We start from the raw sequence: 23,814 nt of genomic DNA on the forward strand, positions 1-23,814 counted from the left end.
GTCCCGGTGACATGGTTATGGAGAGTGATAAAAAGATCTGAGAATTTTTCAAGATTTTTTGTTGAGGCTTGGATCAGTACAATGCCGCTCTTGTAGAGGGTGATTGTGAGGGCAGCTTGAAGGGTTGCTGATGGGACTGTTGTGAGCTTGGTGCCATATGGGATGATCCTAGAAGAGCGTACATTAAGGAGTATAGAAAAGTTGTTGCGCCAAGCGGGTGTTCTACTGAAGTAGAAAACAAGGTCATTAGTGATGAGGCCTATGTCCGCACAGAAGCGAAGGTCCGAGATCAGGGTTTCGGGGTGGTTTTTCAGGGTGAGATGTTTGAAGGCTTTTGAGGCGCCTTTTGAGAGGTTTGGAGGGTAGACCAAGGTGTAAGCGATTGACTCAGAGGCAGTTAAACCAGGGCCCCCCCATGTTGGCTTGGAGTGGGCACACTCGTGGGGACCTGGGAATCAGTGAGCGACAGTCATAGTGGACATGGCCATAAAGATAGCGGTGCTTGAAGGGGGTGTAGCAGCTTGTCTTGGTTGTTAAACAGATGAAGACAGTCAGTGCCACTTTCAAGATGGCCGCCCTTATATTATAGGGGTGAGCAGTCCTCTTTCTGTTTCCGTAGCTAGTGGTTGCGCGGTCCTCTTTCAGTTTCTGGAGGCTGGAATTGTGTAGTCCTCTTTTAATTGTGGCTGATTGAGAACAAGCTCGGTTGAGGTCCAGTTAGGGGGACCTTGTTAGTTTAGGGGAGCAGTCCCCTTTCTATGGGGCTGCCGCTTTGAGTCCATTTTGCAGGGTTTATCTGTTTTTATTTAATAGCTTAAGTATATTTTTTTTATATTTAGGTGGGTCCGGGCGCACGAGGTTGTAGAGGCAGCCTTAGGTGAATATGAAGAGGTACGCAGCTGAGGAGTGTCAATTTGCTGCACGTCGCAGATACACAATAATGCAGTGCTCGAGGGTCAATAAGGGGCTCCAAGTCGGAGGCTGAGCAGTTCTTTTGCATGCCTCGCAGCCCGCGTGGTGTATGGAGCCAGAAAGCTGCTGGGGGCGCCTTGAGGTGAAAGCTCCCCGGGACCTCAGGTAGGATCAGTGAGGTTGGGGTTGAGCGGAGCGATAGGCGAGCACCCGGGAGAAGGCAGCAGTGACCCAGGGGCACGGGCGAGGATCGCCACCACGATCAGGAGAGGTCCGGATGTTGGGAAGAGGTGGGGGTTGGGCGAGTTCAGGCGACACAGACAGACAGAGCTTAAGAGTTGCATTAGCGTTCAACAAGACCGTCTGTTTGGGGGTGATATGCCGCAGTTCGTATCTGCTTGATACCCAATTGGGTACACATTTGCTTCATTAATTTGGATACAAAATTGGTCTGTCAAAATCTCTTTTGGAAATCCTACCCTAGAAAAAACGGTTATCATTGACGTGGCTATGCTAAAAGCATCAGGATGTCTTAAAGCAATTGCTTCTGGAAACTGTGTAGCATAGTCCACTAGGACCATAACGTAGCGACACCCGCTACGGGAGGGTAATAGTGGACCAATAATATCCATCCCACCCTATAAAAGGGTTAATCTATTATGGGTAGGGGATGTAGAGGTGTTCTTGGGGGACTATATCTACTACTTTTTGACAAATTGGACATTCACGACAATACAGTTTCACTTGCCTGTATATCCCTGGCCAGTGGAACTTTTCTGTTATCAATTGTTCTGTTTTCTCGGATGCCCACCTCCCCCCTCCCCCCCCATCCCCCCCCCCCCCATCCCCTCCCTCCCCAATAAATGACATAAATGACTTTGGGCCATGTAGAGGACTTTTTCTCACGGAACGGGCGGGAACCAGTAACTGAGGGGCTCTATTGAACTCCGCTTTTCTATACAATAGTCAGTTTTTAATTAAAAAAATAGGGACATACGTGCAGAGGATCTTCGTTGGTCAGAGCTTGATTCCAGGCTTCCTGGAAGTCTGGATCTTCTCTTTGTGCAGCATGGAAGTGTCTATCGCCCTCCAATGGATTTTCTTCTGTCTGGACTGGAAGGGCGATTAGGGGCTTTCCTTTTTCTTTCCGTTTTTGGTTTTTGGTTTTCCTGACTTTTGAGGGTGGCCTTTCAGGATTATCATACTGAGAAAAAGGGGTGACACTCCACCAGTCTTTCTCGTTCTGGTTTGCCTTTGTGAGCAACTGTGATAACTGGGGGTAACTGTTCCTCAATATGACCTGTTCAGGTAGTCTAGGAATGAGACCAACTTTTAAACTGGATCCTTGATCGGTGGTGTGTTGTATGCATACATGTGTAGTGGGGTATTGTTTTGTGTCTCCATGTACACATCATACATTAGACATTCCATCTATTTCTCCGTGCTCGGGCCCCAGATCCTGAGGTTGTATCACGCTCTGTCGACATCCTGTATCCGCTAGAGCGGTCATGGGCTGTCCATTCACGGTTATGCCACTTCGGTAAGGGGGCGATTGGTTATTCTGGGTCAGACAACAATAATTCCTAGCAACCCTTACTTCCGTCAGTTCTTTTTTGTGGGCAGAAGTGTGCTATATTTCCTAGTGCACCGCAGTTAAAGCATTGTGGTCCGGGAGTAGGGGCTCTAACTACAGGAGGACCAGGAACTCTGAACACAGGGGATCCGGGGAAGATAGTAACAGGATCTGGCTTTCGAACCAGTGGATGTCGGGGAGGTCGATGAACACCACTTATCCCTGCTTTCCAAGGAGTTTCATCTCTTCCTTTCTGTGCTTCTTGAGCTCTGCTGTAGGCACTTGCAATTTCCACTGCGGTCTCCAGGGTAAGATGGGCATTTTGCCTGACCCATTTGTGAATGAGCGGATGAAGCGAGGATAGATATTGCTCTAAATATACCTTGGCCATGATGTCTTCTTTGGTGGCGGTAGCGGGTTTCAACCACCGGTCAGCCATGTCCTTTATTCTGAAATATAGGGCTCTGGGGTTTCTTGGGGGCCCTCCTTAATTTGTCTGAGCCTCATTCTATATGTTTCGTCATCGACGCCTAATCTTTCCATAATGCATTGTTTTATCTCTGCATATGGGGATACTCCTAGGATATTGGCTGCTTGGTAAGAAGCCTGAAGGTCTGCCGACAATAGGGGTCCTAGGCATTGGTCCCATTTATCCACTGGCCATGCAGCTGCCAGAGCCATCCTCTCAAAGTTATTTAAGAAGTAATCTGAAAGAGACACGTTAGTGATAGATTCCTTACCTTAGAATATCCCCAGGCGTCAGACTGGATCCGGAAAATTTTGCGTAGCAGTACCCTTACGCGTCGGTAGGCGTCGTCTGCGGCTCCGCGTCCGTCGTCGGCGTCGTGGGCGCCGTGATGACGTCGTCGGAGTATATAGACGCCGCCTCCGCGTGCTGACGTCAGTTCTTCTTTTTTCCGCGCCAGCCAGCGCAGATCTAGAAAAAGCAGTTCCCTGGTCATTTTTTGACTAACTTTTTGGATCTTTTTGATCTCTTTCGAAGTCTTCACGACTCCGACGGTGCCGTTAGGGATGCCCGGCTTCAAGCACTGCGGCGGTTGCGAGCGTCTCATGTCGGTTACGGATCCGCACCGACTGTGCCTGACGTGTTTGGGCGTCGACCATGACGACGAGGCCTGCTCCGACTGTCGGGCCCTCTCGAGGAAGGCCAGGCGGGAGCGGTCCCGCAGGCGACTCGAGATCCGCCAGTCGGCCCCGCGCCAAGTGAGGTCCCGGTCCCACGGGAGGTCGAGGGGGCGGAGCCGTCACAGCTCCGGGAGTCGGCGCCACTCCTCCGGGTCCAAGTCGTCAGGTAAGAAGCATAAGAAGTCGAAGAGACATCATCGCTCTTCCGACTCCCCCCGACGCTCGCGCGATGCGGCCGGGGCTTCGGGTGACACCGCCCACGCGGCTCCTCAGGAGTCGCGGGCGCCGCGTTCGGCTCCATACCCCCCGGTCCCTGGGCTGAACGCGACGCCGGGGGAGATAGAGCGCTTCCTCATGGCCATGAGGTCCCTTTCTTCCCCGACGGGTTCCGCGGCGCCTTCGGGCCCAGTGAATCCGTCTGGAGGCCCTAGTGGGTCGGGTACAACCCCGACGCCGTCGGGTGCTTCGGCCTCGGCGCCGCCGGCGTCTTCGACGCCGGCGCCGCAGGGCTCTGCGATCCCGACGCCGCCGCTGCCCTCTGGCTCGGCGCCGCAGGGTTTGGCGGTCCCGGCGTTGTCGGTGCCTTCGGGTCCGACGCCGCAGGGTGCCGTTCGGCCCTGGTCGGGCGATGGAGCGTCCCCGGTGGACCTTACGACCCCCCCGGGGTCGGTCCGTGTGGTGTCCCCGCCGGCGTCGGTCCCGGCCGACGCCGTCCCCAATTCCTCCTCTCTATGGGTTCCGGCGTCGGGACGGGGCCAGTCGGCGCCGATCTCGACGCCGGTCGGGGATTTCCATCCCTATGACCCATCCTCATTCACTTACGACCCTGAGTCTCAGGAGATGGGGGATGAGGAGGATTGGGAGGGGTCTGAGGACCCTCTGGCAAGGGAATGTCAGTCTAGCATGGACTGGACAGGAGACCTTGGGGAGGCCAGTGGCCTGGACACCTCTCCAGACACTGGATTCGTCTCTCCTCCTTCCGTGGCTTCGGAGGAGGGCGCTACATATAGTGTGGTGTTGATGAGGGCTGCTAAGGCCTTGGGCCTTGAGCTCCCCGTCGCGGCCGTGAGGACTAATCTCCTCACTGAGGTCCTTAAGCCGCAGTCATGCTCCATGGAGCCAATGCTGCTGTTTAATGAGGCCTTGTCGGACGTTCTGTTGGGCACTTGGTCCAGGCCCGCTACAGGTTCGCCTGTAGATAGGAACGTGGCCAGACGCCACCGCCCGGCTCCGGGCGACCCATGTTTCCTGTCCACCCACCCCACCCCCGAGAGTCTGGTTATCCAGGCCTCTAACTCCCAGACCGCCTTCCCGTCAGCACCCCCTGATCGGGAATCCAAGAGGTACGAGGCCTTTGGCAAAAAGGTCTTCTCGTCCCTTAGCTGTGGACTGCGGTCTTCCAACACCGCATGCCTCTTGGGCCGTTACACCCATTCTATATGGGAAACGGTGGCGGAATTGCTGCCAGAGTGCCCGTTGGAGGTACGGGCCAAACTCGGCCAAGCCCTTGTGGAGGGCCGGGACGCAGCGAAATATTCGATCAGGTGCGGACTGGACACCACTGACTCGCTGGGCAGAGCGATGGCTACGACGGTGGCGATTCGATGCCACGCCTGGCTTAGGTCCGCCAACTTCTCGGCTGATGTCCAGAATACACTCATGGACATGCCGTTCGATGGCCGTCGCCTCTTTGGCGACAAGGCAGACCACGCGCTCGAGCGCTTTAAGGACTCCAGGGCTACGGCCAAGTCCTTGGGCCTCTCGGCCCCGCGCCAGCAAGTGACTGCTTTTCGCTCCTTTCGTGGCCACGGAAGGGGCGTCCCCACACGTGCCGCCAGCCACTCGCCGCAAACTGTCGTCCAGCGCGGCGGCGGCCGTGGAAACCGCCGTGGAGGCGGTAGGGGAGGCAAGCGGAGCCAGTCCACACCTGCCCCCGCAGCATCCGCCTCTAAACCCTCCTAGTCCGTGCTTTTCGGCCCATGTGACGCCAGTGGGAGGCAGGGTTCGCCATCACCACTCTCACTGGCGCGCAGTCACTTCGGACAGGTGGGTGCTGCAGATCGTCCGGAGGGGCTACTCCCTCCCCTTCGAGACGACCCCTCAAGCCATGCCACCGCAACACCACCGCGTATCGGGGGATCATTTGCGGCTCCTGCAGGAGGAAGTTTCGGCCCTCTTGGCCAAGGGGGCCATCGAGCGCGTTCCTGGGCCAGAAGTAGGACGTGGTTGCTACTCCCACTACTTCCTGGTACCCAAGAAGGGCAAAGGAGGCCTACGCCCTATCTTGGATCTGAGGAGCGTCAACGGCTTCCTCCGGAAGGAGAAGTTCAAAATGCTGACACTGGCTCAGGTCTTGACTGCCCTAGACCCAGGAGACTGGATGGTAGCGTTGGACTTGCAGGATGCGTATTTCCACATCCCCGTCCTGCCGGCCCACCGGCGTTACCTGCGGTTCACGGTAGGCCACGAGCACTTTCAGTTTACCGTGCTCCCCTTCGGCCTTACCAGCGCCCCACGGGTGTTCACGAAGGTGATGGCGGTGGTCGCAGCTCACCTGCGCAGGTTAGGGGTTTCAGTCTTCCCCTACCTAGACGACTGGTTGTTGAAGGCGGGCTCGCCCCAGGCAGTCGTCACCCACCTCCAGACTACGGCGGATCTCCTGCACAGGCTGGGATTTTCCATCAATGTGCCGAAGTCACACCTGTGCCCCTCTCAGAACCTCCTTTTCATCGGAGCGGTTCTCGACTCGGCGCAGTTTCGGGTTTACCCGCCCGAACAGCGGGTCCGGGATATTCAGGCCCTGATCCCGGTCTTCGGGCCGTTATCCCGGGTTTCGGTCAGGTTGACGCTGCGGCTTCTGGGGCTGATGGCCTCCTGCATCCTTCTGGTGCATCACGCACGGTGGCGGATGCGGGCTCTGCAGTGGGACCTGAAGTTTCAGTGGGCCCAGCACCGGGGCAACCTTTCCGACCATGTCCTGATCTCGGAGGGCACTGCGAGACAGCTGCAGTGGTGGCTCACTGACCGCAATTGGGTCAACGGCAGATCCCTCTCCCTTCCCCAACCGGAGCACGTGGTTGTGACGGACGCGTCCCTCCAGGGCTGGGGTGGCCACTTGGGAGAGGCGGAGATCAGAGGACTCGCTCCGGCGGAATCCCGGCTCCATATCAATCTGTTGGAGCTGCGGGCGATTCGTCTGGCACTGAAAGCATTCCTCCCGTCTGTCCGAGGGAGTGCAGTGCAGGTGTTCACGGACAACACCACCGCCATGTGGTACTGCAACAAACAGGGCGGTGTGTGGTCGTGGACCCTCTGCCAGGAGGCTCTGCGCCTCTGGCAGTGGCTGGAACATCAGGGCGTGACTCTGGTGGTTCAACACCTGGCAGGTTCTCTGAACGCCAGGGCGGACGAACTCAGCCGTCGGTGCTCGATGGATCACGAATGGCGTCTGAACTCGGACGTGGCGCAAAGCCTCTTTCTGCGTTGGGAAGAGCCTTGGTTAGATCTATTCGCCACCGAAGAGAACGCGCAATGTCATCAGTTCTGCGCGTTGGAATTTCCAAGGCGGCACTCGCTCGGAGACGCTTTTCGTCGCGAGTGGAGCTGCGGTCTGTTGTACGCCTTTCCGCCTATACCTCTTCTGCCCAGAGTGCTGAAGAAGATCAAGCGCGACCGGGCACAAGTCATCCTTGTGGCTCCGGACTGGGCACGAAGGTTCTGGTATCCCGAGCTACTCAGTATGTCAGTCGATCCCCCGGTTCGTCTGCCTCTTCAGGAGGACCTTCTGTCGCAGCAGCAGGGGACGGTCCTCCACCCGAACCTGTCCAGTCTCCACCTCCATGCATGGAGATTGAGCGGCGGCAGTTGAGGCCATTTGACTTGCCACATCATTCTGGCAGCCAGGCGTCTCTCCACAAAAACGGTATACGCCTGCAGGTGGAACAGATTTGTGGCATGGTGCACAGCAAAGGATGTGGATCCTCTCAATGCCCCTCTCTCTGAGATTCTTCTCTTCCTTCTTTCTCTTGCCCAGCAGGGCTCTGCTCTGGGCACTATCAAGGGCTATCTTTCGGCTCTTTCGGCCTTTCTGAGGCTGCCTGACCAACCTTCTTTGTTCAAGTCCCCTATAGTTAAAAGATTTCTGAAAGGCATCACTCATACCTTTCCTCCTGTTCCTTTCGTGATGCCTCAGTGGGACTTGAATCTGGTTCTAACATTTCTGATGTGCGCTCCCTTTGAGCCACTTCATAACTGTCCGCTTCGCCTTCTTTCTTTGAAGACTGCATTCCTGGTAGCCATCACCTCTGCCAGGAGAGTGAGTGGGCTCCAGGCTCTTTCTTGTAAGCCTCCTTTCCTTTCAGTCCATCCGGACAAGGTTGTTTTGAGGACTAGGCCCTCCTTCTTGCCTAAGGTGGTCACGGCCTTCCACATTGGGCAGTCCATCACATTGCCCACCTTCTTTCCGCCTCCGCACCCCTCGAGAGAGGAGGAGAGGCTCCACCGTCTGGACCCAAAACGTGCGCTCTCATTCTATCTGGATCGCACACGCCAGTTCCGGGTGGATGATCAACTCTTTGTTGGGTACGCGGGCGCTAAGAAAGGGAAAGCGGTGCACAAGAGGACCATTTCTAGATGGATTATCATGTGCATCCAGGCGTGTTACTCCTTGGCTAAGAAGGAACCACCTGTTGGGCTGCGGGCTCATTCCACTCGAGCCACGGCCACTACAACTGCCTTGGGCCGAGGTGTGCCCCTGCAGGACATTTGCCAGGCTGCTACGTGGGCTTCGTTGCACACGTTTGCGAGGCACTACTGCCTGGACAGTCAAGTCCGGAGAGATGGCTACTTCGGCCGTTCCGTACTCCAGGACTTTCTGGTGTGAATATTGGTTCGCAGACCCACCACCACGGGGATGGTATTGCTGGGGTATCTATTCTAAGGTAAGGAATCTATCACTAACGTGTCTCTTTCAGATGCACAAGTTACTACTTGTGTAACGATATATCTGTAAGAGACATTAGTTAGTGATAGATTCCTTACCGACCCACCCATCCTCCCCGTTCTGCGAACCGATATCTAGGGTTAAGGTCATCCCCTTTCAGGGCCCTAGTTTCTTGGCACCAGTGTCGGTTTTTGTCATGGCTCTGCGCTTCTGGCGCGGAAAAGCTGTGGCTAAGAACTGACGTCAGCACGCGGAGGCGGCGTCTATATACTCCGACGACGTCATCACGGCGCCCACGACGCCGACGACGGACGCGGAGCCGCAGACGACGCCTACCGACGCGCAAGGGTACTGCTACGCAAAATTTTCCGGATCCAGTCTGACGCCTGGGGATATTGTAAGGTAAGGAATCTATCACTAACTAATGTCTCTTACAGATATATCGTTACACAAGTAGTAACTTGTGTGTCAGGATCTTCTCGGCTTACATATTTCTGTAAGATTACGGATGGTAGGTTGCTCGGTGCTCTTTGTTGTCCGATAGCTTCAGCGAGTTTCCCCTTTGTGGTGTCATTGGTTTGGCCTTCTTCAGTGATGACTTGTTGTAGCTTCCCACGATCCTCTTCTACAACCGACAAGAACTTCTCCATTGCCTTCCCCAAACTCTCTTGGTTTTCAGCCATCTTGGTGAGTACAACCTCCATGTCTCCGGCTAATCCCACTTCTGACACCACTTGTGGGAGGTTGGGCCGGATAAATTGACGCGGAGGCTGTATGTAGTGTGCCAGTCGGTGGCTTTTATTTAAAGGGTTAGGTATTGAACCAGAGGGGGTTGGTGATTCTTTGACTTCCTTGGGCCTTTCCTCTCTTTCCGGTGAAACGTCGTCTTCGTCAGTTCCCTCATCTGTCTGGTCTTCTCCACTGTCAGGGTGTCTCCCACTGAGGCTCATAGGAGTAAGTTAAAAGAAAGGAGCAGTCAGTCCTCTGTTTAAATACGAGACCCGTAGGCTATTTTATACCCGTCACCACACCCTGTTGGTGTTTCAGTAACATTATCTGGCAAGATAGGGTCCACATCTAAGGGTAGGGGAGATCTGTGTCTGAGGTAAAGGGTAGGGTAGAAATGTGCATGAGAATCACTTTAGGACGCTCTCAAAATCCTACTGAGGACAATCCCGCTTGAGGGTAGTGAATCAGGGAAAACACAACGTGAACTCGCTCTCACTCTCAACCTCCCTCCCAGCCTTATTCGCTCTCCTCCCTCCTCCCCTGTACAGAGTCACTCACCGGCTCTGCCGAAACTCTCCTAAGCTGCGGCCGTTCTCCAGCCTCCTCCTGTGGGGACACCTCCTATTGTCTTCTCCACTTCTTCCTCGTCCTCTCTCGATTCCGCGTCCTTCTCCATCGCTGTTCCTCCTCTCGACGACTTCTTTCTTTCTCTGACGTCTTCGTGCTCTCCTTGAGTTGAATCGGTCCTTTTCTCTTCCAGTTGAAGAACACTTCCGGTGTTAATCCCTCCTCCTTCCTCTGTGACGTCCCGAATGTCCAGTTCCTGTATGGGTAGAATACTATGGGTAGAATACGGAGGGGTTTGTTTATCCTCACATGCGTCAAGCCCGAAGTTGGAGTCTGTGTCTTGGCTCCTACAGGTAATTGATCTCCATTATTATTTCTGGGCCAGAGGCAAAACCTGATCGGCACACCCTCACAAAGTACTTATTCAGTACTTCAGTAGCATACTGAATAATTTAATAGTGAACCTAGCTAGTTTTAAGTTCCAATGTAAAGTCCTCAATAAAGAAATTTCTCTTCAAAGTAACGAGAACTGTTAGCTGATTTCAGTTTCACTGTAAGTTTTATTTGGGGTTGAATAATGCGTGTACTATTTTTGTCTTCTTTCTCTTCAGGTTATGAAGATGGTCATGAGTTTGACTGTGCAAGAATCAGGCACCATTCATTACGTGAAGAGGCCAGGGGCAGTGCTAGAGTCTGGCTGCATTGTAGCCACTCTAGAATTGGTTGATCCCTCTAAACTTCATCCTGTAAGTGCTGATTTTGAAACACCTAAATTGATATGATAATTTGAATCAGTCTTTTGGTTAGGATCCACCCAATGTGATGGTTTGGGCAGCTCAGGTAGAAGAGTGTCTATCATGGGTTCTCACCTTCAGCATGGCAGATCTACGTTACTGCCCGTCAGACATGAGGGTCTTCTGTATTAAACTATCCATAGGTGTGAATGTTCTGTTCAAGGATCTGAGGTATTGATGAGTCCTGGTCAGAGACCCCCAGATAAAATGAATATTGGATCCTTCATACGAGATCAGGATTGCCACATTTTCAATGCAGTTGTGTGACATTTGGGTGTTTGCAGTGCACACATTTATGACATTTGCTCGAAAGAGATTTACTTTTCCTCTTGCTCCTTGTGCACTAACATTTTGTGGCAATAACAAGCATTATGATGAAGGCGAAGATTTGAGTTAATCCACCTTTTAGTCTAGCAGACAAACTGAATAGTGATTACAGGTTTAAACATGAACATTAGTGAAATAAGTTTGATCACAAGGTAAAACCTATTGATATGAAAAGATTATACGTGGGTGCAAAGTTATGTTGCAGTGCTTCAGGTAGCATACCATTACAAATACTAGAATAGGGTTATTTTGTGGCAGCCAAGTGGTTCAGTGTCATGACTTGCACCTGTGAGTGCCCTGTCTATTAGGCCAACATCACTTTCTACTCTGGAACACAGAGTTTCACTTTTGCCCTGATGAATATGGCTTGCTTAACCCAGCTTGCGAAACATTGTTGGATGAAAAGCACATGGAATTTGCTGAATTTACTATTTCACCATAGTTGAATAAAAACTTTACTATATCTGCAGTGGAGTAAAATAAAGAAGACACTGTTGAAACTGATTGCATTTAAATATTTTTTTGTATCTCCACATTGCACCCCCTCCGCACCTGCCACGTTCAATACCCATCCATATGGCTACCAGATGACTCCCTTTCTCCAGGACTCCGCATTTTAACTCCTAAGATATTTGGGAAGCTGTAGTCTTGCTTTAGTTCAACCAATAACCTACCATACCTGGAAAAATGATTTGTAAAATGCATTTTTTGAAACTGTGATATTGGGTACAGGAGACCGGAAGCATTTAGTAATCATACGCAACTCAAGATTGGCAGGCATATATATGTGGCTTGTGTAGTTCTATTCTCTACCCAATCTCTTTAATTTGATCAAGTGATTTCTTGTTGTTGACATTGTCACTACTGTGATAACGGTTTCAAAAGTGCATGGGCGTCATTCGGAAGTGTCCAACAGGATTTAGCAGTTGCAATGTCTGAGATCGAGGATACACCATAGGTTACTGTCCTTTATGGGATGGGGAAAAAGCAGCGAATACACACCCTGTCCCTCCTGATGCGGGAGTATGGGTTCAATAACTCCTTTGATGAGACACCTGAGGTCATAGAGTTTAGGTATCCCAAGCTACATGAAGGGTGTATACTAATTCCACAAGCTCACTACTCTTACATGTTATGCAGCAAACTGGTAGCTTCTTTTTGCACCCAGAGTTGCTGGCGAATAGAGCACTATACATCGTTAAGCAGACGCTAATGTTTTATATTGACAGAACAAAGCCTATTCGTAAGACTAAAGATTCCCATTTCGCTTTTGTTAAACCTCACTTGGGAACTCCCATTTCGAAGGGTGGTTCAGCAAGAAGAATATTCCAATGTAAACATGTCTGCTATGCAAAGGCTAAGCAAGTTTTATATTAGGTGACCAGGGCACGTTCCACCAGAAGGTTTAAGTATTATGGCTTTCTTAGTTAACATACCATTAGCAGACATATACAAAACCACTACGTGGTCACCATACTCTTTCACTGAACCTTGTGAGGATATTCAATCCCACCAAGTGGCTCAAATTGGCCAAACAATACTTCGAACTATCCACACATTTGCCTCACTAGCCACCGGTTTCTGGGAGTTCACTGCTTTGTAGTTCATGCAGAGGGTCTGATTGTGATCTACAGCAGCAAATTCTAGAAACCAAAAATTTTACAGTTTGTAGCTTGTAGTGCTGTTGATTCTCATGTGCCCTTCTGCCTCCTTGTAAGCCAGCCTATTCACCAAATAATGTTTTTGCTTGAACAATTGACCTACCGGTACACCATATATTTCCGCTTCGCTAACTTCACTTACTACACTCACCTGTTTGGTGGATGGAGGGGTAACATAATCTGAGGTGGAATCTTGGTTCAGGTGCATTGTGGACTTCTTGAATTAAAAAACAACTTCCATACATCTGTGCCCAACCCTAGTAGGCAGGAGCATGCAGAGCATGCCTCTCCACAGCACTGTAAGCTACTGACTACTAATTACAAAGTTATACTTTCTTTCTACAATGTCTGTAGCTTTCACAGATTCATGTGCGGACCACCCTCCTCCCCATTCAGAGGTTCACTGGTAGCTACCTTCTTTGAAATTCCGAAATATGGCGGCCTGTACCAGGAGTGCGAGTACTGGTGCAGCCACTTGAAGGATGGGTGTTTTTCACTAATGTGTATTGTCTACTAAATGAGTACTGTTCTAGGCCACTGGACATTTCAACAATGTTTTTTTAAATGATTTTATTTTTATGAAAAATAACAAAGGGGGGCTAATAGATACTCCCTTTACATCAACACGATCATAATTATCACGACAAAAGGTATCATCATAGATTGCATAATGTAATTATGAGGAAGGCCCTGCATCAATAGCAACATCTTCAGCAAGTCCATAATATTCAATCCATCTCCCCCATTTTATACAAAACGTGCGTGGACATCCCCTACTTTTAGAAGTTACTCTTTCGTCAGCCACAAATGAGTCCATACCCCTCCTCCATCCAGCAAGATTAGGTGTTTAGAAGCTCCCCATCACTCGGCCAAGTTTCATTTGGCCACTATCAATCCCAGATTACACAATAGGAGTTTCATCCGCGTCACATCAAAATCATTAGGTATCCCCAAAAGGACATATTTTGGGTCTTCAGGTATTTGCATCTCTAGGACTGCGCTGAGTTCCGACAACACTCTGCGCCAGTATGTCTGTATGTATGGCTGAGCATGACCATAATGTGTGGATGAAGTCTCACAGATCCCTCGAACATTGCAAACAATCCAGTGCGGCTCCTCTAACTATTTTATACAGTCAGGCACTGTCATAATATATCCTATTTAAAATGTATAATTGGATTAGCACAGTCAGGCTCTAAGTGCCACTTCTCGGGAACATCAGTGCTGCCTCCCAGTCGAGATCTTTGAATGTGCCACCATCGGCCTCCCACACAGCCCTCAATTTTAGGAGGGTATCAGGCATATTATTGTTATTAGTATTATAAGTGTAAGATACTTCATTTTCTTGTTTTCATCTATTAATAGCCACTCCTCTAAGGGAGCGATTTCTGGGAGGTCTGGGGGGATATTTTCAGCTGTTCAAGAATGTGCCAATTGTATGTATTTGTAGAATTGGCGATCGTGCAGTTGAAATTCCCTCTAGAGTGAGGAGAAAGACCTTAAAGTTCCCTCTTCTAGCAAGTCACCTACCTTGGACATGCCTATTCAATCCCAAGATGTAAAACCTTTTAGTTTGGTTATTTCTGTCAAGTGTCTGCCCATCCATAGCAGAGTCTTCAGGGTGATGTTCTGCTTTCAACCCATGCAGGAGCTAGCCTTGTCCCATGCCTCCAAAGTTATTTGAGTAGCTGGTAATAGGTCACATCTTCCCCTACTGCCAGAGAGGTAGTGTTAATGGGAGTGAGCTTGGAGCCCAGTCCTTTCTAGGGCATAAGTGGGATGGCCCCTGTCCATAAAGCCCCAATCATTGATGCTGTTATGTGGGGGCTGCCCTGTAGTAGGCCCGTAGGTCTGGGAGACCTATACCTCTATTGTAGGGGTTGCGTTGTAATTTGCAAAGGGCTATCCTAGTGTGGCCATCATTCTACAGTAGTTTCCTAAGTTCATCCTCCATTCAAATGAAGGTATCCTCAGGGAGCTTATAATATGTGTTCTGAAGCGGATATAAAAGGTTTAGGAGGGTGATCATCTAGCAGAGAAAATGCCGCTCTTCATTTCAACTAGGTTTATTGCTGCTTCAAACTGTCGGGAAAAAATCCTTTAAGCAGCGAAAATCATTTAATCACCACATCTGCAACAAAGGGAGTATGAACCGGTTTATTGCATATACTCAGACTAAAACAGCTGGGAGAGTGACTGCAATATGAGAGAAGCACAAGTCACAATGTCAAAAAAGGAATGCACAGTTCACCCTGGATCCAAAAACTTGAATGGGACAGTTGAAAAAACAGTGACAAAAAGTGAGTGAAGGCACACCGGATGGGGACCCTCCTTTTTGGAATTAGAGGCCTCACACACCCAGCAAGCTAGGTGTCATGCTTCATCATATGGCCTTGCCCCTCGTCGGGTTGGCGGTGCAATACCCTACGGGCACCCATAAAGGGGCTTTTTGACCGGGGATCTTTTATTCCTGCCGTATGGTGCTGTGAGGGTGAGGGCCCTAAGTGGTGGAAGTGAATGGTGTAGATGTGTTAAGGCAATGTTAAAAAAAGGTTGGGTAGTCTACAAAAAAACCTTTCAATGAAGTGGTAACCCACCTTTATTAAAAACAAAGTGAGAGAGTGGTTGCTTAGTCAGGCTCAAAGTTCTGTGAAAGCAAGAACCTACTCTATTTATATGGTTGACATGTTTCATGCTTATTTGAGTTCAAAACGGTACTCAGCAATTCCTCAGGACCAAAATGGGGAAAACTATCTACACTACTAGACATTCATTTGCTCATCTAGTCTATTGTGTGCCTGGTTCTGCCATGTAGAAACTTGGAGAGGATGACAAAAAGAAGAAATTCCTTAAGTGTCATCCATGGTGTGCTCACTTAATAGGGTCAACTGTCTATATGGGAAATGAAAGGAGGCGGTGTCCTTCCAGAGTTAAAATTATAAAAGAGTCTATAATGAAATGCTAAAAAGTTTTTAAGATGACTAGTGTCTGGCTAAGGGAATAGTTAAAACAGCCAGTGACATGGTGTAGCGTGTATACAAGACTCACCCACCTATAGATGGAGCGAGTGCTGTTGCGATTGCCCTCGGCACTAAGACACCACGTTGTTGATGTCCTGTACAAGGGTAGAAGAGTGGGATGACAGTCCTCCTTAGGTTGATGAGTGATACAATATTTTTAAAGTTCGATATACAGTCAAGTATGTCGTAGTGAACAAGTGAGGTATTCCACGTGAAATCTACGGTCAGTGCTGATCATGGCTGCCCCCCAAGGGAGGTCGGATGCTTCTGCCAATTGGCCAAATGAAGCTTAAACGGTGAACCAAGGAGGGCTGGTCGGTAGAGACCCATGAGTGGGCGGTTACAGTCACCTTGATGACTCCATACATACATCACTGTTAGGGATTCAAAACCAGACCACACATACCTCAGCTCCCCATTGGAGATACAGAACCTCTAGAAAAGCGTCCATCCCAGGCAACATGCATAGCCCACGGTCTCGGTGGGGTGCAGCCAGCGCCTGTCCGGTCCTACGAGTGTAAGTAGCACTCGAGGTGAAAGTAGCCAAAATTCGCCCCTCTCCCATGTAGTGCCGGATCACGTTAGCAAAACCCGCCATACCGCTTACCTCTCCGTATATGGAGCCGCGCCAATCTCCTCGAAGACTCTCCCGCAGGGGAATCGGTGCCGCTTTAGATGCCGGCTGTCGCCATTATAACTCCGGCGGGGCGTGACAAGGTGGTGTGTGGTCACGTTAGTTTCTGGCGTATCGGTCGGTACGTTGGGTGCCAATGCGTCGCATGCACGTCATTAAAGTAGGCTTGAACGGCAGCCATCTTATAGTGGTGTGGAGATAACGGGGGAAGGAAACCCCAGTACCATGTTGCGACTCAGAGCAACTTACAAGTATCAACAATAGTGGTAGAGGGTTGTACTCATTGGATGATGATCCTCCCCTAGTGTATATCCAATAATTGTTGGGTGACGCTTCTGCTGTTATTGTCGCGGGACAGTTAGTGTCGGCGGCCATAACATCGGACGTCTTCCCAGTGGTCCACGCTCTATGGGGGCCTAGTAAGCTGGTACACCTGTTTTTTTGGGTTCAACCCCTTGTTGTGCCAGTGGATGGCCACAATCTAACATATTGATGGAATAGCATGGAATGCTCTTCCCCTGGCTCTTCGAACTGCCCCCTCACTCTCTCAGTTCAAGAAGGGACTTAAAACCCATCTGTTTAATATCACTCTGTAATTTCTTTGTATGTTATGTTGGCTGCCCCTTTTCTCTTTTGACTCACCGCGCCAGGATACTCTTGAGTAATAGAGCGCGTAACAAAAGGCTTTATAACATATTGACACCGTTGTTCCTTCGAGATGGTAGCAGAGGCATAATAGAGTGGCGGTTCAATCCTCGGTATCTTCAGTCTGTAATGGTGTTGCAGTGTTCCAAAGGTTGTTATTGTTCCTAGTGACACCCACCTAATGTAGTTGGAACACATTGGAGCAGGTAGTGGGTGTGCTAATGGCAACTCCATGTGTGCTGTCAGCCCAGTCAGTCTTGGACCCAGTCATGTAGCCCTCAGTAATTCAGTATTGTAGCCAGTTAAGGCATGACCGGGGGAACATAGTCGGGTCTTAACTACGCCTGGTTATCAAGGTGGTAACTCATGTGTGTTATCATTAGAGTAAAAGACCTTAAGGGTTACTGAGTGCAGCCCATGGTATGCGTTGAGACGGTGGATCCAGCGTTGTTCAATCCTGAACAGTGCGTTCTGTGTTATGTTCTGGTGCGTCTCGAGTATCAACCACCTCAGGCTGTCGGCTTTATGTTTGAATTCCCAGCATTGTGTATATAGCTTTGTCGTGGTTTTAAGACACCTGACATTGCTCTTGTATTTGGTGATTCTCAGTTTCACCTGCCTCATAGTCATACCGACATAAGCACAAGTCAGTCTCAAATTACACATGCTGCGAGTCAATTCCTATAACACTATTTTTGGCAAACATCCATAACTTCAATACAATCTTAACAATAGAAAAGCTTCCTGCTTTTCCGTTATGTCCCACCCAGACTGCACACATTTCATTAAAGCGCAGCCTTTTCCTGTGTTTGTGACTAACAGGCACACTTCCTATACAAAACTATATTTGGAACACCCTCTGCGTCTCTAAATTTTCTGAAACATATTCAAGTCCGTAAGGTTCCCAGAAAACAGACACAGTTGGAGGAAAAAAAACTTAAGTCAGACCTCATTTACACATTTTTTTTTAAGCAGACTGTAGGTTATTACAAGATAAAAAATGAAGTCAATTCTACTTGCTCCTTAAACTAGGTTGATGAACAATTAGCATTGCTCTCAGCCGAAATAAACTTGTGAAGAGCGGTGAGATACGGTTTCCCTACTATCCCAGCTATCATGTGTCCTGTCGCTTTATACCTGTTGTGTACCAAAGAAAACCATTCACAAAATGCAATAAGTATATCTGTCTCCATATTTTGGTACAAGAAGCCCTGTGTTTCTAGAAAAATGTTAATGGATTTCACTTTAATGTGTGGGTTTAGCAGTCCAAGACTCCCAAAAGTGTACTTTTATTTCCCCATCTTTAGTCCATTTGTGACTTTATAGCACATTCTAAGGGTATGTTATAGCTTCCTTTGGAGATTCAGTCCATGCTGTCTTCATCCACTACTTCTAAGCATACATTATTACCTTCAAATATCTGTGAGCATAGCATTCATACTGGGGTTAGGCTGTACAATCACTGACTCTTCTGGTTTCATGTTCCAGACTTTTCTCTGGGAATGTCTCCACACAATGTCAGGGCCTGGGTGGGTGGAGATTTAATATGATTAGATCAACTATAGGTCAGCTTTACTTAAATGAGCTATTTCATGATTTTTTGAGTAATAGGGAGGAATTATATCTAGAAAAAAATTAGCACTACTGTTAAAGTCAGAAGTATCACTGATGCAGATCAGTGGGAGGACTTGTGCTCCTATCGTCACAAGAAATGCTATTCTGAGAAAGCACATGTAAAGAAATAACTTGGTCAGAATGAATTCAAGTGTATGCAATAATAGGAAAACTATGTTTGAGGAGGAACAATTAGATTCATCATGTTTGTTGATTTGTTTGAGGGTGTTAAAGTTCTCTCTATATTCTTAAATAGGAGAACTCCTACAAAGATGGTTATAGAGAGCATTATACTCTGTAGCCACATTCCTTGGCACCTGTCTATTACCCTGGGACGACAACAGTGACACAGGTGCAATGTACTATACGTGGTGGGATGTAGACCTATCCATGTTTGTAGGCAGAAGATATTTTCATATTTGAATCATCACAAGCCTCATTGTCCTGCTAGAATCACTGCTGTAGCCCGGAGCAGTCTTGGCCAATATGTGATCTCCTCAAGATCCCTGGCAGCATGACTTGGTATTAGCCTTCGCTTGATTCCTACTCTTGAGAACCTACAGATAGCGAAGGATTTTAAAACATCAAAAATACATATTTTCCTGTGGGATCTGGATTAAACTGAATCATTGTGAAACAGGCCCATCCAGAGCTGGCAAAGTATAGTCGTCTGTTCCTGAGAATTAATTACCAGAGACAGCTATGGCTCTGGGCCATTACAAGTTTTCAAGATTAAACATGCCCTGACCAAGGTTTTCCTTGGTCGGGGAATGTTTAATCTTGAAAACTCGCTCACCATTGATACCAAGGTAGAATATATAACAAATATCTGGAGCCTTGCTCTGTTAAATGGGTGGGGTGGTCTCACTGACGTCCTTATAGCCATGTTGCCTCGCACAGCTATCAATACTGGTTTGACGTGACATCAAGAAAGAATTTTCAGAGCTCAACAAATCATTCACACTTAATCTAGTGAGCTTGGCATATGGGTTGGCTCACACTGGTCTCCCTCAGTTCAGAGGGCCAAGTTTGATCATATCCTCAAGATTAGGAAAACTTATGTCTTGAAATGGCAAGTATAATTGGATGCGGCAGCAAGCCTCTGCAGTACTGTGACCAGCAACAGTGAGAAACTTCTGCTATAAGAGGTGTCTAATTAATGGCCCCTCAGACAGTAAATGGTTTTTCTTCCCCGAAAGGACACTGAGTGAGCTTACACACCAGTGTAGGGAAGGAAGGACTAAGGCCCACATGCATCAATATCGGCTTTTGCGATTTCTAAATTGCGAAAAATAGCGATTCGCAATTTAGAAATCGCAAAAGCCTATGCATGATTATTTTCTCATTTTTTATGCAATTCGGTAAAAATCGCTATTTTTACCGAATCGCATAAAAAATGCGGTTTTCAAATTGCGAATTCGCAATTCCCATTCATTCCTATGGGCTGAAATGCCCATAGGAATGAATGGGAATTGCGAATTCGCAATTTGAAATCGCAATTCAACAAAGCATTTCAAGGGTGGAGAGGGGGGTCCAAATGACCTCCCCCTGCACCCATGAAATGCACTTTTACCTATGTTACATACACACATGTCCTAAGGACATGTGTGTCTGTAATTTAACAGTTTAAAAAATGCATTTTTGTGCATTTTTAAACAATTTCGCAAATTACCACGAGGTTCAACTTCGTGGTAATTTGCATTTGCTATTTCAAATTTCGCAATTTGAAATCAAATGATGCATAGCATTTCAGAAATCGCAAATTTGCGATTTCTAAAATGCTATCGCAATTTTAGAAGTCGCAAAAAAGTTGCGATTTCTAAAAAAGCATGATGCATCTCAAAAAGCATTTTTGGAATCGCAAACGGCCGATTTTAAGGAATCGCACCGTTTACGACTCCAAAAATGCTTGATGCATGTGGGCCTAAGACCATTAGTAGTACCTTTGTCTGGGACATTCTTTTTCCAGACTAGACCTAAGTTTGGGAAGCCTCTAGACTCTCCATGCTGCGTGAGCTGAAAGGAGAGGGAAAAGCTGCCTATTTGTCTGCATAATAAATTGGATTGTGCCTGCAAGGAGAGATCTGATCCCAAGGAAGCGAGTTGTTGGCCCAAAAGACTGGAAGGGACGCCATGATGGCATCTCTAGCGCAGGACACTACCCAAAGGTGACCCCAATCCACATGCCCAGGAGGAGCACGAAGGAACTTGGGGTCGAGGAGCTACTTGCTACATTCAGGTATTAAGATTAGTGAGCCTAGTATCATCCCTACCCTCTCTGTGTCTATAGAGTGACTGTACGTCTATTTTCTCTGCCCGAAAGTTCCAGAAGGTAGTCGGCCTCTATACCCACAGCATGTGCACCATTGTATAGGAGATCACACAAACCCGGAATCATTTGAACTCTTGTTTGAGCCATTATGATTCTGGAGCTATTGCTGGTTAAAGTAAGTCACTCTTTCATCATTAAGGCGTAGCGTTGCCACCGTGACTTTGAACGCATGTCTTTTCGCATATTGGTGTAGGTAACACTCTTCTTGCTGGTCTACTAAAATTGTCCACTGCACCTCCCAGAGCAACATCAGAACTCATCTCAAACCTTAAGTCACTATGCTGGCTGCCTCTAGAAGCCTGCAGTAATGTAAAAATTGCCTCTATTACCCATAATCTCATCCCTGCCAGTATTCCAGCTTATCTTCAAGACAACAGGCAACTAAAGATCTACAAGAGGAAATGCAAACTCCTTCTCAAAATTCCTAAAACGAGGAAAAGCAAAACCGCTAACAAAGCCACCTACTGTTTTGTGCCTAGACTTCGAATTCCATCTCCGACGCGCTAAGAACAAACACAACCTCCTTGTGTTAAAGATCAACCATAAGAACTCATTTTGTTCAAAAACATTTTCTTTTTTTTTGTGAATATTTTTATTATTCATCAACATCAAGATTACATTTTCATTTTCATTATGTATTTCACCAAGATAAGAAAATCAGATAACATTCATTATAACAAATTAATCCTTTAAAAAATTCATAAATTCATAAATTCATTTTGTAAATTCTATCTATACTAGTTCTTGCTGACTCAACGTAAAGCAAATTATTAAATGTCTTACTGTATGCTTACGACTCCCCCAGCCTTTGCTTCCATTCTATTATTGGAGCCCATATTCATCTCGCAGTTTCTCTTCTAACCCTTCCCTTTTTTTCATATAGAGCCTGTTCCAAAGTAAAAATCGCCAACAGCCTAGAGACCCATTGTTGTAATGTCGGTGGTCTGGGATCTTTGCATAGCGACGCTATACATAATCTACTTAGTACCATGGCTATATACAAAAACTCATAGTGAGGTACATCCAAGCCATCCTTAGTTACTCCTAAAATCATTACTTCATCCAACAATGCTATACTCATTCCCAATGAATTATTAAAAAACTGTTCCAATTCTTGTTTATACCTATCTAAAGCAGGGCATGAAGCAAACATATGAATCGTATCGGCTTGGGTAGATTGACATCTTGGACAGGTTATGTCGCTTATTCCACCCCACTGTGCCACCCTGTGGGGGGTATGAAACAATTCAAACAATGTTTTATATTGCTGGGTTTGCAGATTTGTTGTTCTCAGCACCGTATTTGACATTTTTAACAATTTCTCAGCCTCATTCCCTGTCAGCCCCAGTTTATTTCCCCATTTTTCATACATTTTTTACGAGTCATCCTCCTTGTATTTACATATTTCGCCGTACAACTGCAATATGGAACACCCTGTTTCTTTTCTTATGTCTTCCATCAAATCTACCTTTTGCATGTCAATACCACCACCACGCTTTTTTGATAAGACTGACCTAATTTGTAGATATTTATAAAAATCTCTATGCCTTAGATTATATAACCGTTGCGCGTTCTCATAGGTGATTATTACCCCTGCCGCCCCTATAAGGTCTCCTATAGTTCTTACCCCTTGCCTGTCCCAATCTTTCATTATGGAATCATGGAATATCCCTGGGAGCGATGGGTTCCCATATAGCGGTGTATAGTAGTTCATTCTACCCAATTTTAACTTCTTCTTAATGGTAGACCATATTGTTATTGCAGCCCCCAGGGTCTTGAAGCGTACCTTCTTGTAATGCTTTTCTCATCATATTTGAGAAGCCATCTATCCGAGTCCTTAACCAAAAGTTCGTATACATCCGGAATCATATCCCTCCCTCTCCATTTATCCATTATATCCCCGCCCCAGCATCCCTCTTATATATTGCAAAACTGTTGCCCAATAATAAGCTTTGAAATCGGGAAGCATCAACCCGCCACGTTCTCGGGGTAGCGACAAAAATTTTTGGCTGCGACGTGTTCTTCCTCCTGCCCATATAAACCTGTTTGTTACCCCTTCTAGCTCCCTGAACCATTTATTATAAAATAACAGGGGAATGGTCCTAAAAAGATAAAGCACTTTAGGCAAAAAAGACATTTTTATCAGATTGCACTGGCCGATTGTAGTCAAATGTAGATTATTTAATCGATTAAAATCAATTTTAGCCTTGCGTATTATAGGTTCTAAATTTTTTCCCACTACTGTTGAAATATCAGAGGTGATTAGGACCCCTAAATATATCGCTGTTTCTGTGACTCTTTGATCTACCAGCGTTATTTTTTGATTTATTACAACTTGTGTTTTATCTACATTTAGCTTATATCCTGATAGTTTTCCGTATATAGCTGCCTCTGCTTCTATCGCCCGTAATGCCATTTCGGGATCACAGGATGTGACCGCCAGATCGTCCGCATACCCCAGAATTTTTGTTTCATGTCCGTTCAAAACAATTGGCCGTATGTCTATATTCTGCTCTATTCTCCGTATAAATGCGTCTATATATAGGGCGAAGAGAAGTGGAGAACAAGGACACCCCTGTCTGGTTCCCCGCCCGATCATTATCGCATTGCTCATTTCACCCATAATTCTAAGTTTTATTCTTGGATTAATATATAGTGCCCTTACAGCTTTTATAAAACCATTCCCAAGGTTTACCTTCTCTAGCACTGCCCAGAGGAATCCCCACGAGACCCTATCAAATGCTTTTTCTGCATCTAATAATATTAGTGACATAGGGTCTCGTGAGGCTGCCGTTCCATCAAACAGGGTTAATACTCTCCTGATATGCTCTGTAGTGCCTCTCCCAGGGATGAACCCATGCTGTCTGGGGGATACTATCTTACCTATTACCCTCCCTAATCTATTTGCCATGATTTTC

At 47.6% G+C, this 23,814-nt stretch overlaps 1 protein-coding gene across 2 annotated transcripts in view; it reads left to right on the forward strand.

Moving 5' to 3' along the window:
* ACACB (acetyl-CoA carboxylase beta) overlaps positions 1-23,814 on the forward strand; it is a 1,895,698-nt gene that overhangs the window by 375,346 nt on the left and 1,496,538 nt on the right. For both annotated transcript variants that reach the window (XM_086943101.1, XM_086943102.1), the window contains exon 17: positions 10,481-10,615. In XM_086943101.1, the coding sequence (XP_086799227.1) occupies positions 10,481-10,615 (135 nt within the window). The remainder of the gene's footprint in view (positions 1-10,480; positions 10,616-23,814) is intronic.

Source organism: Lissotriton vulgaris, chromosome 11 (assembly GCF_964263255.1).
Source record: "Lissotriton vulgaris chromosome 11, aLisVul1.2, whole genome shotgun sequence".
In the NCBI taxonomy this organism is placed as follows: Eukaryota; Metazoa; Chordata; class Amphibia; order Caudata; family Salamandridae; genus Lissotriton; species Lissotriton vulgaris.